The sequence below is a fragment of the Euprymna scolopes genome, chromosome 43 (assembly GCF_053919585.1).
Source record: "Euprymna scolopes isolate OS-2025 chromosome 43, ASM5391958v1, whole genome shotgun sequence".
In the NCBI taxonomy this organism is placed as follows: domain Eukaryota; kingdom Metazoa; phylum Mollusca; class Cephalopoda; order Sepiida; family Sepiolidae; genus Euprymna; species Euprymna scolopes.
In genome coordinates this window covers 26683422-26700516 of record NC_136524.1, presented here as the reverse complement: position 1 = coordinate 26700516, position 17095 = coordinate 26683422, and the positions used below count along the sequence as shown (strand labels likewise).

The following is a 17095-nucleotide window of genomic DNA, read 5'->3' as shown; positions in this document are numbered from 1 at the left end:
TTGTTCTACACAATATCAACTGTAGCGAAATAACACAGTAAACTTAGTGTAGTGTTAGAATAAAGAGCAAAGGAAAAAATTAGAATCATATTTTGTAATTGCAAATCTAAATTTGCTAGCATGTACCAGTATTTGCCAGGTTGTGGAAATTTGGAACTTATAACATATGTAGTGGCCTTTTCCTAGATACCTATTGCTAAAAATTATACTTTCATTTTGTTAGAAAAATCTCTCTTCAGATGCCCTGCATCATTCAAAATAAAAACAAATATTTTTATAATTGTTTCAGTATATTGCTACACAATGTGAAAGTTTTTAACGTTTGTAAAAAAAATCATGAATGTGCTTATATTGCAAAAAAGAAAATATCAGTGCACAGTATTGAAAGTGTTTGAGATTCAAAAGTCTGTAACATTTCTACTAACTTCATAAGATGTCATGTGAGAAACTGAATTGAATATCAAGACATTATCTGAAGCGTTTTTATTTTGGTGTAACATATGTGTTTACAGTGAACCTTAACTTTTAATAAACAGATTGGTATGCAATGACATAGGCTAAGAATCTTTAAAATATATATAAATTGGAAAAATGTGTGAACAAATGAAAAAAAAATGATCCGCTCCACTTGATGACATCAAGCACAGTAATATTTTAGTGAAGAAAATATGAAATTGATGTTCAGTGATTAGTTTGGATGAATGAGAAAATGTAATTGTTTGATGCATAAAAATAACTCAGTTGCTGTATTTGATATTAAGCAGCAAAATATAGTGATTTGAATATTTGGGAAAACATCAAACCAGATTATGTAAAAAGAAAAAAAAAAGATGAAATTAGAAAATATATATTTTATGTTTATGAGTTCTGCCAATCAAAATTTTGTGGCAGAAATTGGGTGATTACCATGCAATTTTATTTTGGTAAAATTCTTAAATTATTAGAATGTTTATTATAATTTCTAATTAGTGACTTGTTATAATCAAAATCCGCCCTAAAGAGTGTCCTTTCTTTTATTAGGTATCAGAGTAGGTATCAAGATTTCTACTTCTATACAAATGTGATATTTCAGATCTGTACATAAAAAATTTGTTGAATATATAGGTTGAGAATTGTTCTGTGTCGCTCTCTCTCACACACACACGCATTCTCACTTTTATAGATATAATAGATAGATTACTCTAGATATATTTCCATATGTCTGAATACCCTATATACAAATTTTCAAATCTGTAGATATAAAAATTTGTTGAGTATATAGGTTGAAAATTGTTCTCTCTCTCTCTCTCACACACACATTCTCAATTTTAGAGATATAATAGATAGATTATGCTAGATATATTTCCATATGTCTGAATACCCTATATACAAATTTTCTAATCTGTAGATCCAATATTTGTTGAATATATAGGTTGAAAATTGTTCTTACTCTCTCTCTCTCTCTCTCTGGCTACCTCACACACACATTCTAACTTTTATAGATATAATAGATAGATTATGCTAGATATATTTCCATATGTGTGAATACCCTATATACAAATTTTCTAATTTGTAGATAAAAAATTTGTAGAGTGCATAGGTTGAGAATTGTTCTCTCTATCTCTCACACACACACATTCTAACTTTTAATGATATAATAGATTATGCTAGATATATTTCGATATTTCTGAATACCCTATATATAAAAATTTGTTGAATGTATAGGTTGAGAACTGTTCTCTCTCTCTCTCTCTCTCTCTCTCTCGCTCACACACACATTCTCACTTTTATAGATATAATAGAAAGATTATCCTAGATATATTTCTATTTGTATGAATACTCTATATACAAATTTTAAAATCTGTAGATAAAGAATTTGTTGAGTATATGGGTTGAGAATTGTTCTCTCTCTCTCTCTCTCTCACACACACACACACACACATTCTCACTTTTATAGATATAATAGATTATGCTAGATATATTTCCATATGTCTGAATACCCTATATACAAATTTTCAAATCTGTAGATAAAAAATTTGTTGAGTATATAGGTTGAGAATTGTTCTCTCTCTCTCTATCACACACATTCTCACTTTTATAGATATAATAGACAGATTATGCCAGATATATTGAAATATGTCTGAATGCCCAATATACAAATTTTGAAATCTGTAGATAAAAAATTTGTTGTATACATAGGTTGACAATTGTCCTCTCTCTCACACACACACACATTCTCACTTTTATACATATAATAGATAGATTATGCTAGATATATTTCTATATGTCTGAACACCCTATATACAAATGTTCAAATCTGTGGATAAAAAATTTGTTGAATGTATAGGTTGAGAATTTTTATCTCTCTCTTTTTCTCTCTCTCTCTCTCGCTATCTCACACACACGCATTCTCACTTTTATAGATAAAATAGATAGATTATGCTAGATATATTTCCATATGTCTGAATACCCTATATACAAAGTTTCAAATCTGTAGATAAAAAATTTGTTGAATATATAGGTTTAGAATTGTTCTCTCTCTCTCTCTCTCACACACACATTCTAACTTTTGTAGTTATAATAGATAGATTATGCTAGATATATTTCCATATGTCTGAATACCCTATATACAAATTTTCTAAACTGTAGGTAAAAAATTTGTTGAGTATGTAGGTTAAGAATTGTTCTCTCTCTCTCTCACACACACACACACACACAAGTTCTCACTTTTATAGATATAATAGATAGATTATGCTAGATATATTTCTATATGTCTGCCTACCCTATATACAAATTTCCAAATCTGTGCCCAAAAATGTGTGGAATATATAGGTTGAGAATTGTTCTCTCTCTCTCTCTCTCTCACACATATTCTCACTTTTATAGGTTATATAGGTTGAGAATTTTTTGCTCTTTCCATCACTCACATTCACACTTTTATAGATATAATACATAGATTATGCCAGATATATTTACATATGTCTGAATACCCAATATACACATTTTCAAATCTGTAGATAAAAAATTAGTTGAATATATAGGTTGAGAATTGTTCTCTCTCTCTCTCTTTCTCTCTCTCTCACACACACATTCTCACTTTTATAGATATAATAGATAGATTATGCTAGATATATTTCCATACGTCTGAATACCCTATATCCAAATTTTCTAATATGTAGATAAAAAATTTGTTGAATATATAGGGTGAGAATTTTCCTTCCTCTCTTTCTCTCTCTCTCTTTCTCACACACACACAAGCTGAAAATTGTTCTCTCTCTCTCTCTGACTCTCTCTCTCTCTCACACACACACACACATGGTCATTTTATAGATATAATAGATAGGTTATGCTAGATATATTTCTATATGTCTGAATACCCTATATACAAATTTTTAAATCTGTAGATAAAAAATTTGTTGAGTATATAGGTTGAGAATTGTTCTTTCTCTCTCTCTCACACACACATTCTCACTTTTATAGATATAATAGATTATGCTAGATATATTTCCAAATGTCTGAATACCCTATATACAAATTTTCAAATCTGTAAAGATAGAATTTGTTGAATATATAGGTTGAGAATTGTTCTCTCTCTCTCTCTTTCACACACATTCTCACTTTTATAGATATAATAGATAGATTATGCTAGATATATTTCCTTATGTCTGAATACCCTATATACAAATTATCAAATCTGTAGATACAAAATTTGTTGAGTATATAGGTTGAGAATTGTTCTCTCTCTCTCTCTCTCACTCACTCACTCACTCACAAACACACACACACATTCTACCTTTTATAGATATAATAGATTATGCTAGATATATTTCCATATGTCTGAATACCCTGTATACAAATTTTCAGATCTGTACATAAAAATTAGTTGAATATATAGGTTGAGAATTGTTCTCTCTCTCTCTCTTCTCTCTCTCTCTTTCACACACATTCTCACTTTTCTAGATATAATAGATAGATTATGCTAGATATATTTCCATATGTCTGAATACCCTATATACAAATTTTATTATCGGTAGATAAAAAATTTGTTGAATATATAGGGTGAGAATTGTACTTACTCTCTCTCTCTCTCTCTCTCTCTCTCTCTCTCACGCACACATTCTCACTTTTATGGATATAATAGATAGATTATGCTGGATATATTTCCATATGTCTGAATACCCTATATACAAATGGTCAAATCTGTAGATAACAAATTTATTGAATAGATAGGTTGAGAATTGTTCTCTCTCTCTCTCGCAACCTTACACACACAACCACACGCAAACATTCTGACTTTTATAGATATAATAGATCGATTATGCTAGATATATTTCCATATGTCTGAATACCCAATATACAAATTTTCAAATCTGTAGGTAAAAAATTTGTTGAATATATAGGTTGAGAATTGTTCTCTCTCTCTCACACACTCACATTCTCACTTTTATAGATATAATGTATAGATTATGCTAGATATATTTCTATATGTCTGAATACCCTATATACAAAGTTTAAAATCCGTAGATAAAAATACGTTGAGTATATAGGTTGAGAATTGTTCTCTCTCTCTCTCTTACGCACACACACACACACACACACATTTTCACTTTTATAGATATAATAGATAGATTATGCTAGATATATTTCCATATGTCTGAATACCCTATATACAAATTTTCAAATCTGTAGATAAAAAATGTATTGAATATATAGGTTGAGAATTGTTGTCTCTCTCTCTCTCTCTCTCTCTCTCTCTCTCTCTCTCTCTCTCTCTCTCTGGCTACCTCACACACACACACATTTTCACTTTTATAGATATAATAGATAGATTATGCTAGATATATTTCCATATGTCTGAATACCCTATATACAAACTTTCAAATCTGTAGATAAAAAATTTGTTGAGTATATAGGTTGAGAATTGTTCTCTCTCTCTCACACGAAACTGTGCGCTCGGCTTCTTCCCCCCCTTCCCACCCCAAATGCTTGGGAAACTGTGCACTGTTTTTGTTGGTTTTCAAGCTGCCTCTTCCCCCCCCCACACACACAGTTTAACAGTAGTAGGAGGTCAAGAGAAAGAGGGTGAGAGAGAGAGAAGAGTAAGTTGGTGAGAGAGAGAGAAAAGAGAAAGAGGGTGTTGGTTTTATATTTTTATTATCGTCTAATATTTTGAAAGCTGAATTTCTAATAAAATGTGCATCTATAGGAGATAATGCCTGGGAATGTGTTCCCCCCCCCACAGTTTAACAGTGGTGTGACGTCAAGAGAAAGAGGGTGAGAGAGAGGGAAGAGTAAGTGGGTGAGAGAGAGAAAGAGAGAGAAAAAAAAGAAAGACGGTGTTGGTTTTGTGAAAAAAGTTGTTATTTACAATTGTTCGCATTCTTGGCCTTTTGGTCAAGATCAAAGTGTAGTATCTGTTCTTCAGATGCTGCACTTCTATTTCTTGTTCTCTTTCGGTGGAGGAGAAATCCTCCACGACTGAGACAATTTTTATTTTTGTACCTTTTCTCCACGTTAAAAAACGACCCTGGTGTCTAACTCTGTCCCGTGGGGAGGCATAGTAAATAGGTACAATTGTTCGCCATTAGTGGATGTTGACGTCACGTCACGTGACATGACTAAGCGTTTTTTTTTTTTAGTATGAATAACATTTTTTGTTTTAATTATAAAGTCTACACTTAATTTTATAGAAAATGATGTATATATAATAGAAAAAAAAAATTACTGGTTTTGTTGGATTCAAGTGGATCCCCCCCCCCTCCAGTTTAAGAGATAGCAGGTCACGTGGTAATATACAAAATGGCTAGCGTAAATATAAAGATCGGTTTTTTTATCGACGAATAGTTTGAAAGCTGAATTTTTTTTTATTCCTGTACATTTTTTCCTGATATTTTTCGTTAAAACTCTTGTATAAATACTATTTTTAACCAGTTAAATACGTTGGAGACATTGTCATGGAGTTTAATAATCTCTAGAACAAAGCAGAAGAGAAATTACAAAAGTATCGGTAAAACAAAGTGTTTGTTTACATTTGTTCGCCATTACTGGATGTTGACGTCACGTCACGTGACATGACTAAGCGTTTTTGGATTATGTAATATTAACATTAAAATGACAGGTTTTTTTGGGGGCCCCCCCTAGGAGAGAAATGACACACATTCTCACTTTTATAGATATAATAGACAGATTATGCCAGATATATTGAAATATGTCTGAATGCCCAATATACAAATTTTGAAATCTGTAGATAAAAAATTTGTTGTATACATAGGTTGACAATTGTCCTCTCTCTCACACACACACACATTCTCACTTTTATACATATAATAGATAGATTATGCTAGATATATTTCTATATGTCTGAACACCCTATATACAAATGTTCAAATCTGTGGATAAAAAATTTGTTGAATGTATAGGTTGAGAATTTTTATCTCTCTCTTTTTCTCTCTCTCTCTCTCGCTATCTCACACACACGCATTCTCACTTTTATAGATAAAATAGATAGATTATGCTAGATATATTTCCATATGTCTGAATACCCTATATACAAAGTTTCAAATCTGTAGATAAAAAATTTGTTGAATATATAGGTTTAGAATTGTTCTCTCTCTCTCTCTCTCACACACACATTCTAACTTTTGTAGTTATAATAGATAGATTATGCTAGATATATTTCCATATGTCTGAATACCCTATATACAAATTTTCTAAACTGTAGGTAAAAAATTTGTTGAGTATGTAGGTTAAGAATTGTTCTCTCTCTCTCTCACACACACACACACACACAAGTTCTCACTTTTATAGATATAATAGATAGATTATGCTAGATATATTTCTATATGTCTGCCTACCCTATATACAAATTTCCAAATCTGTGCCCAAAAATGTGTGGAATATATAGGTTGAGAATTGTTCTCTCTCTCTCTCTCTCTCACACATATTCTCACTTTTATAGGTTATATAGGTTGAGAATTTTTTGCTCTTTCCATCACTCACATTCACACTTTTATAGATATAATACATAGATTATGCCAGATATATTTACATATGTCTGAATACCCAATATACACATTTTCAAATCTGTAGATAAAAAATTAGTTGAATATATAGGTTGAGAATTGTTCTCTCTCTCTCTCTTTCTCTCTCTCTCACACACACATTCTCACTTTTATAGATATAATAGATAGATTATGCTAGATATATTTCCATACGTCTGAATACCCTATATCCAAATTTTCTAATATGTAGATAAAAAATTTGTTGAATATATAGGGTGAGAATTTTCCTTCCTCTCTTTCTCTCTCTCTCTTTCTCACACACACACAAGCTGAAAATTGTTCTCTCTCTCTCTCTGACTCTCTCTCTCTCTCACACACACACACACATGGTCATTTTATAGATATAATAGATAGGTTATGCTAGATATATTTCTATATGTCTGAATACCCTATATACAAATTTTTAAATCTGTAGATAAAAAATTTGTTGAGTATATAGGTTGAGAATTGTTCTTTCTCTCTCTCTCACACACACATTCTCACTTTTATAGATATAATAGATTATGCTAGATATATTTCCAAATGTCTGAATACCCTATATACAAATTTTCAAATCTGTAAAGATAGAATTTGTTGAATATATAGGTTGAGAATTGTTCTCTCTCTCTCTCTTTCACACACATTCTCACTTTTATAGATATAATAGATAGATTATGCTAGATATATTTCCTTATGTCTGAATACCCTATATACAAATTATCAAATCTGTAGATACAAAATTTGTTGAGTATATAGGTTGAGAATTGTTCTCTCTCTCTCTCTCTCTCACTCACTCACTCACTCACTCACAAACACACACACACATTCTACCTTTTATAGATATAATAGATTATGCTAGATATATTTCCATATGTCTGAATACCCTGTATACAAATTTTCAGATCTGTACATAAAAATTAGTTGAATATATAGGTTGAGAATTGTTCTCTCTCTCTCTCTTCTCTCTCTCTCTTTCACACACATTCTCACTTTTCTAGATATAATAGATAGATTATGCTAGATATATTTCCATATGTCTGAATACCCTATATACAAATTTTATTATCGGTAGATAAAAAATTTGTTGAATATATAGGGTGAGAATTGTACTTACTCTCTCTCTCTCTCTCTCTCTCTCTCACGCACACATTCTCACTTTTATGGATATAATAGATAGATTATGCTGGATATATTTCCATATGTCTGAATACCCTATATACAAATGGTCAAATCTGTAGATAACAAATTTATTGAATAGATAGGTTGAGAATTGTTCTCTCTCTCTCTCGCAACCTTACACACACAACCACACGCAAACATTCTGACTTTTATAGATATAATAGATCGATTATGCTAGATATATTTCCATATGTCTGAATACCCAATATACAAATTTTCAAATCTGTAGGTAAAAAATTTGTTGAATATATAGGTTGAGAATTGTTCTCTCTCTCTCACACACTCACATTCTCACTTTTATAGATATAATGTATAGATTATGCTAGATATATTTCTATATGTCTGAATACCCTATATACAAAGTTTAAAATCCGTAGATAAAAATACGTTGAGTATATAGGTTGAGAATTGTTCTCTCTCTCTCTCTTACGCACACACACACACACACACACATTTTCACTTTTATAGATATAATAGATAGATTATGCTAGATATATTTCCATATGTCTGAATACCCTATATACAAATTTTCAAATCTGTAGATAAAAAATGTATTGAATATATAGGTTGAGAATTGTTGTCTCTCTCTCTCTCTCTCTCTCTCTCTCTCTCTCTCTCTCTCTCTCTCTCTCTCTCTCTCTCTGGCTACCTCACACACACACACATTTTCACTTTTATAGATATAATAGATAGATTATGCTAGATATATTTCCATATGTCTGAATACCCTATATACAAACTTTCAAATCTGTAGATAAAAAATTTGTTGAGTATATAGGTTGAGAATTGTTCTCTCTCTCTCACACGAAACTGTGCGCTCGGCTTCTTCCCCCCCTTCCCACCCCAAATGCTTGGGAAACTGTGCACTGTTTTTGTTGGTTTTCAAGCTGCCTCTTCCCCCCCCCCCACACACACAGTTTAACAGTAGTAGGAGGTCAAGAGAAAGAGGGTGAGAGAGAGAGAAGAGTAAGTTGGTGAGAGAGAGAGAAAAGAGAAAGAGGGTGTTGGTTTTATATTTTTATTATCGTCTAATATTTTGAAAGCTGAATTTCTAATAAAATGTGCATCTATAGGAGATAATGCCTGGGAATGTGTTCCCCCCCCCCACAGTTTAACAGTGGTGTGACGTCAAGAGAAAGAGGGTGAGAGAGAGGGAAGAGTAAGTGGGTGAGAGAGAGAAAGAGAGAGAAAAAAAAGAAAGACGGTGTTGGTTTTGTGAAAAAAGTTGTTATTTACAATTGTTCGCATTCTTGGCCTTTTGGTCAAGATCAAAGTGTAGTATCTGTTCTTCAGATGCTGCACTTCTATTTCTTGTTCTCTTTCGGTGGAGGAGAAATCCTCCACGACTGAGACAATTTTTATTTTTGTACCTTTTCTCCACGTTAAAAAACGACCCTGGTGTCTAACTCTGTCCCGTGGGGAGGCATAGTAAATAGGTACAATTGTTCGCCATTAGTGGATGTTGACGTCACGTCACGTGACATGACTAAGCGTTTTTTTTTTTTAGTATGAATAACATTTTTTGTTTTAATTATAAAGTCTACACTTAATTTTATAGAAAATGATGTATATATAATAGAAAAAAAAAATTACTGGTTTTGTTGGATTCAAGTGGATCCCCCCCCCCTCCAGTTTAAGAGATAGCAGGTCACGTGGTAATATACAAAATGGCTAGCGTAAATATAAAGATCGGTTTTTTTATCGACGAATAGTTTGAAAGCTGAATTTTTTTTTATTCCTGTACATTTTTTCCTGATATTTTTCGTTAAAACTCTTGTATAAATACTATTTTTAACCAGTTAAATACGTTGGAGACATTGTCATGGAGTTTAATAATCTCTAGAACAAAGCAGAAGAGAAATTACAAAAGTATCGGTAAAACAAAGTGTTTGTTTACATTTGTTCGCCATTACTGGATGTTGACGTCACGTCACGTGACATGACTAAGCGTTTTTGGATTATGTAATATTAACATTAAAATGACAGGTTTTTTGGGGGGCCCCCCCTAGGAGAGAAATGATCAGTTCACCCCCTTTTAATGGTCCGTTTGGTGTGGAATTTCGATATTTGTCATGCGGGTGATCAAGGTTCAATATGATACATAATTTGTCAACTTTGGTTGTGTCTGTCAAAAGTTTGAGCTGACGTCACGTCACGTGACACGTATTGAATAACGTTAAAATGACAGGTTTTTTTGGGGGCCCCCCTAGGAGAAAAACGATCAGTTGACCCCTTTCTACTGGTCCGTTTGACGTGAAATTTCGATATTTGTCATCCGGGTGATCAAGGTGCAATATGATACCAAATTTGTCAACTCTGGTTCCGTCTTTCAGAAGTTTTAGCGTTACAAACAAACATACATACATACATACATACATACATACATACACACCGATTTTTGCCTTTTATATATATAGATGGCCACTTTAAAAGAGTAGATGAGAGTTCTTGCATTAGATGTAGAACAGTTGAGGTAGTAGCATTAGTTTACAGGGAACAACCAAGGCAAATATGGGAAGAAGTGACGAAAATGGATTTGAGAGAAAGAGGGATACATAAAGACCTGGCCAGAGATTAGTTTGGAAGTCAATTTCTTAAAGCTGTTATTTATTTCCTTCCCATTGCAGGAAGATGTGACAAAGTCGAAAGATGGGGAGAGTCAAGCCAATGCTACTAAAGAAGGCGCACTTTGGCCTTTTAAATACATAGGATCCAAAGAGGCATCTTCCAAGGAGATAGCTTATCTTCTTTACTTCTGTCTAGCAGTAGATTTTGTTAAGTAAATTATTGAATAAAAGCTGGAGTGCCTACAACCTAAGCCAAGGCTGCCAACAAGACCCAAATAAAAGAGTCAACCACTTGCTCTTCATGGATGACCAAGCTGTATGTACATATCTTCTCCAAGGATATTAGAATAAAGTTTGGTTTGAACCAATGTGCCAAATGCTCCTTCAAAACTGGGAAGATTCAAATAGAAAACATACGGCTTAATATAGAGAGCAGCATCAGAGATAAAAGAACATGAACAATAAAAATACTTTGGCTCAGAAGAAAAAGATTCAATTCAATCTGTCAAGATGAGAGAAAAAAAGTGGGAGAGAATATGTCTTGCATGAAAGAAAAATTTGTAAAACACACCTTACAAACAAAAACAAAGTAACTTCCAGGCCACTGATATTATTTGGCATTATTGACTGACCACAAAAGGATATTAACAGGCTAGACACTAAAACAAGAAACAAGTAAAGCAAACATGATCCCCTGTGAGTGCACAGTGAATGAGGCATAAAAAAAAAATTGACTAAGTTCAGCATTTCCCTCACCTCCCCCATTTAGCCCCAAAAGTCCCCAAGGCCTTAACATATTTAAATTTGAGTTCAGCACCATACAAAACTGCTAAATAGACATACACAAAATTTTGGACAAATATGGTAAAAACGTTCCAAAAATGGAGTGTTTTTATTAGCCCTAAAAGACACCCAAGAGTTATCGCAAATAAAAATATATAAAAACCAGTCAGTTACAACTTTTCAGGAAGTTTTATAAAAATTCAAGGCATCAATTTTTTTTTTGATAGGCACAAAAGTGTCAATTTTAGCCATTTTAACACAAAAGGCACCCCTAGGGGGTAACCGGAGTTTCCCAGAAAATTCGTTCCTTTTTTTACTTATATGTTTAATGTTTGTGCAAAATTTCAAAAAATTCCAAGGTGTAGTTATTGAGAATAAGTGCGGACAGACGAACAGACAAGGGTAAATGTACAGGTCCACCCTCCTTTTGTTGGGGGACCAAAAATGTTGGCGCTGTACAACAAAGCGGTGTGTTCTCTTGGTAACATAGTGTGTATGGGCACGTGTAAGAAAATCAGCAGAAGCTGTAGAATAGCTGATTTGCAAAAATATTAGCAGCAGCAGTTGTTAAAGCACATATGCAAATTGGCACGTGTGCACGCGCTGATGTCATGGAAAGAATGAGAGAAAAAGAAAGAGAAAAAAATGCAGCACGTGGTTGAACAGGATAAGCAAAGTGCACGCTGGGAAGATGTATGTGTGAACTCGAGGGCAAGAAAGCACTAAGATTGGTGTCAGGTGGCAGGGACAGAGACTTAGAAAGCACATGTTATATGGCAGAGCATTTTTAAACGTGTGTGAAAAGACTTTTGAAAGATAAGGAAATGTGTTGTTTTGGAAGAGCCACAAATAATTGCATTTCATTTGTACTTAAAAAAATAGGGAGTCAGATTTATATTTCTTTCCTTTTTTATTTGTTTGCTTCTTCAACAGTACCAGACAATGGGTGGGATTCGAGAGGTTTGAAATTTAACAATACCGGCAAGATTATACTTGTCCAGAGGGGCAGGAGGTATGATTCTCCCAGAAACTGACGATCAACATCAAGCCATACTGATCAATAACTGATGAGCTCCCAGGACCTAAACCAAGCCTGTAGAACAACTTCCATCACAAAACTAGACTGACATTTTGGATAAGACTGTCTTACAAATAAAACAGAAATACCAAACAAATCTGTCATGGAAATAGCCCAAAAAGAACCACCAGAAATACACCAAGACATTTTATTGCAGAAAACTGGAAGAATGTGGCAAATATTTCCTGGATGAACAAATTCAGAAATATATAGATAAGGAAAGGACTCAAAAGGGATTGTTCCACTATGATCAGGAGATCAGGAGAGGATGATAATCGCTGCCCAAGATCAAGGCTTGATGACCAATACTATTAAGATCAGTGGTCTCAGCAATGACAAGTGCAGGGTTTTCTGCACAGAAGTAGAGAGTGTGAGCCATCTGATGCTCAGCTCTAAGATTTTACTGAAGGATGGCTACAATATGATGCAACACAATGGAGTGTGTAAATATCTCCATTGAAGTTGAATATTGAATGTAGCAGCAAATTTTGGGAACATGCGCTAGAAAAAACTGTTGGAAATAAGTCATACATAATACACTATGAATATCTGTACGAGCCTTTTTCAAGTCTCACACAAAACACGCATTCATATTTCAAGCTGTCATATACATACGCGCACACAAACATACGCGCCCACGTCCACACATGTACACTTATTCACGTTCGCGTACATACACTCACATTCACGTATATATACACACACACACTTACGTATACACATGTACTCACACACGCGAACACGAACACAGCACATGGACGACGTCACTTCCACTTTCTAAAGAAATACACATGCGCAAAATACACTCTGGAAACGAGTATAAAAACAAGGCGATAAGCTGTTTCTAATCCTCTTTAGAACCAACTCTCAACGTGAGAGGTTGGGCTTACAAGCCGCCGCCGTTTCGGCGCGCGCGCACGCGTACCTCACGCCCACTTCCTACTATGTATGGGGCACGAGCTAAAGACTGTATGTATACATTCTCATTCTTTCTCTTTCCATCTACTACTGGCCACTAAGAACACCTTCGCGTAGCTGACTACTAACTGATGACAACTCTAATATCCTCTTCCTTGCCTACACGCTGGATTCTCATTTCCACTACAACACTCACTTCAATTCCCACGCGCGAACAAACAATAATGACCCGAACTTGAGATGCAAACACATTTCCTATTCTTGCTACAACACCAGTACTGTAACAAACATGGGTTACATACGCGCGGACATGTTATAACTAAAACGTTCATTTCTTTCAACAGCAAATAAACGACATTTATCTTATCCATTAATTGAGTCTTTGTTTCCTTCAATTCCCATTCGTTTCATTATTATTTTGTAACGGGATTGGAGTATTTATATATCCTAGTCCCCTACATATCCAATCCCTACAGTGACATACCTAAAAAAAAAAAAAAATAGCGGTGTTAAACCAGACAGTGATAGACAAGAGGCAAAAAAAAATAACCCTAGTTGAAGTCATTCTCTCTAATGATACTGGAAACATCGCTAACAAAATACCGCGGTCATGTACAACATAAAAAGAAACTAGAATCTAAGGAAAATCTCCATTACTCCAGGAATTATAGGAGCAACTGGATTAAAAAAAAATGAATTTTCAAAAACTACTTGGTGAATATAAGTGGTGAACCAAGTGAAAAAAAAAAAATACAAACAATTGCACTCAAAGGGATGGTTAAAATCTTAAAGATCTCTCAATTAGATTATTTGAATGTGTGGCATCTGATAGGATGCCCCGTCCTAAGCAAAAAAAGAAAATGGTGTAGTTGATAGAGTACTTGGTGAAATTCAGTTGTAAGTGACATTCTTTTGGAGGTTGAAGGTTCAATCCTCAGTGTGGGCAATGCTCAAAATACAATTATAAATTACTTAGGACTTCTACTCAGTCATGGCTGATGGAACAAAACTATTTTATTTCTGTGGATTAAATAAAGAGTTCCGTTCAAAGTTTTGTGCAGATTCCCATGTTCAACAAAAAGATTCCAGCGTTTGTCAAGATACGCTTGAAGAATGTCACAGGTTATATTGACTGAAACATTGTGCGGATAACACTGAAGATGAGAAGAATAGTCTAAATATTCCAAATAATATGAAAAACAAAAAACATTAAAAATTTGGAAAAATAATTTCAACAGAAAACATTTTTTACTCCAAAATGAAGTCACAGTGAAAGACAGCGGAGTGGTAAAGTCTTGACATTTTTTATCCCATATTTAAAAAATCATTCTTGCTGTTTAATGTATGCATTTTTTTTTTTTTTTTACAATTTGATTCAAATACATATATTAGTTTATCCTATATACATATATATTCGCCATCTATTTATATAATAAAGACCAAGGTGTAATTTGCCTCTACACAAATAAACAAATGTGACCAAAAATGTAAGCTGTGCCAGGGTGCAGGTAATAAATGGTATACTTACTTGTAGAACCGCATTACAAAACTCTAGGGAATTAAGGAAAAGTACAAGGTCTGGGATATCAGCACAATCTTCCATCGTAAGACGGTGCCATTCATCATTTGTGACACTGATCTTCCTGGGTAGAGATGAAAATAAACCACTAAGTCCCGTAGCAAGGACCTGAAAAATAAAGAAAGGAAATATAAATATTCATGAATATAAAAGGGATGGTAGCTCGTTTTAAGTATTCCTAGTAAATAAGTATGTAGGTATTTTATATATAAGTCTGATGAACAGATAGCACTTGTGTCCCCTCGACATACATACATACATACTCCTGACTAACCTGACAAGCAGCAAAATCTTAACTCTTCATTGTACGCTCCTTCAATGCCAGAAAGCCTTCTATAAAGTCTATCAGTCCCAAAAAAAGAAATTTAATAGTTATTTTCCTTGGATTGATAGACTTTGGAATCCCCTTCCCCGTTTCCTGCTCCCATGACTGTACTAATATGCAGAATTTTAAATGTACTCTGACCAGATATTTTGCTGCTCGACTCCCAACAGTCCCTTGTGAGACATGACCTCAAATCCCAAATAATAGCCCTTTGCATCTATGTGGCTACAAAGACAGGAGTGGTACCATTAAAACGGGCAACCTTTTGAGCTCCAGAATGTATTTTTCTACATAGACAACACCATTCTCAATGCACTTTTACCAGGAATTCAATTATACATTTCTGCTTCTGACGAATGTCCATGACAGAGGTTACTTTCTTAGAGTCTCACACCATCAATATCTGCAACAGAGAAATGAAACTTTCAGGCCACATATGCATAAGTTCAGTCATCATAATAATGCAATTTGCAATATCCTGATCCATTCTGGTGGAATGCAAAAAATAGGAGGCATTACTTTTGGAACGCACTTGCATTTTATTACTATCGTGTGTGCTTTCTTCTTTATACTCTATCTTGGCATTTTTAGCAACATTTGGCAAATAACAACCAAATTATACTTTTGCCAAAATCACTTGAACACTGGCACAGGATACACTCCTCCCCACCACTACTAGAAAAAAAAAAAAATTTAAGAATGTGATACCCAAACTTCAAGAAATCTCAGTACAAATAAACTAAAAATGTTAGTGATATTGGAGCAATTTCATTTTGTTTATTCTTTGGAATTGGAAATTTTAACCGGTATTAATCCAAAACAAATCTCTAGTATATCTTGGCTGCTTGAACAATTTCTTCTGCAATATTCTATATTGGATACACCGTTAATATATTTACTTTGCTAGGGTATACGAGAATGTGAATTTGTAATATATTTGCCTTGAAAAGAAAATTTTTTATTTATAAAAAGCAGCTTTAATTTCATAATATATATCATTCACACACGGTAGTGTTTGAATATATGGTTAAGTGGCAGTTTTAGTATTTTAAAACTGCTTTAAAGCTTCACCGCTCACTCATTTTTCAACCAAATTTCAAACAATTATTACAGTTTATAGATCACCTTCTCAGCTATATTGTGAAAACAAATTTTCAATTTTCGTTCAGTAAAACAACAGTTATGATGAATTTACTGGTGTTCAAAATCGTAAAAATTCGTAAGGAGGTGAGCGACGTTTTTTATGACAGGTTTCCATAACAACCATGTCGTTTCAGTGACTACTGTTGCTACCAATTCACTGTTCTCATGAAAAGAGAAGTAACAAGTGAAACAGAGAATAAAAGCATGAAAGGGAAATAATTGGGGGGGGAATTTTATTGAAAGCAGACGAGTGTCGTACATTATTATTACATATGTGTTTGTTATGTTTATGGGGGAAAAATAAGACTGAAATTAAACAAAGAACAAGTGAATTTACTGGAAGCCTGGAGAAATCATGGATTACAATAGAAAAATGCGAGCATGTAAAGTAATATGGTTAAGCTTAAACATGGAAAAGTAAAGGACTAGTTATTAAAACTAGAAAAGAAAAGGACAAGATATTCTAGTAAAAAAATATAAATTTACAATTTAAAATATTGTAGC

The 17095-nt window shown here is 33.5% G+C and overlaps 1 protein-coding gene and 2 pseudogenes across 7 annotated transcripts in view; 2 read left to right on the top strand and 1 right to left on the bottom strand.

Moving 5' to 3' along the window:
• Positions 1–17095, bottom strand: part of LOC145268251 (FHF complex subunit HOOK-interacting protein 1B-like) — a 293884-nt gene that overhangs the window by 150595 nt on the left and 126194 nt on the right. For all 7 annotated transcript variants that reach the window (XM_080123586.1, XM_080123590.1, XM_080123588.1 and 4 more), the window contains exon 3: positions 15073–15231. In XM_080123586.1, coding sequence (XP_079979712.1) covers positions 15073–15231 — 159 coding nt within the window. The remainder of the gene's footprint in view (positions 1–15072; positions 15232–17095) is intronic.
• On the top strand, positions 5353–5486 carry LOC145268496 (U2 spliceosomal RNA; annotated as a pseudogene).
• LOC145268495 (U2 spliceosomal RNA) lies at positions 9440–9573 on the top strand (annotated as a pseudogene).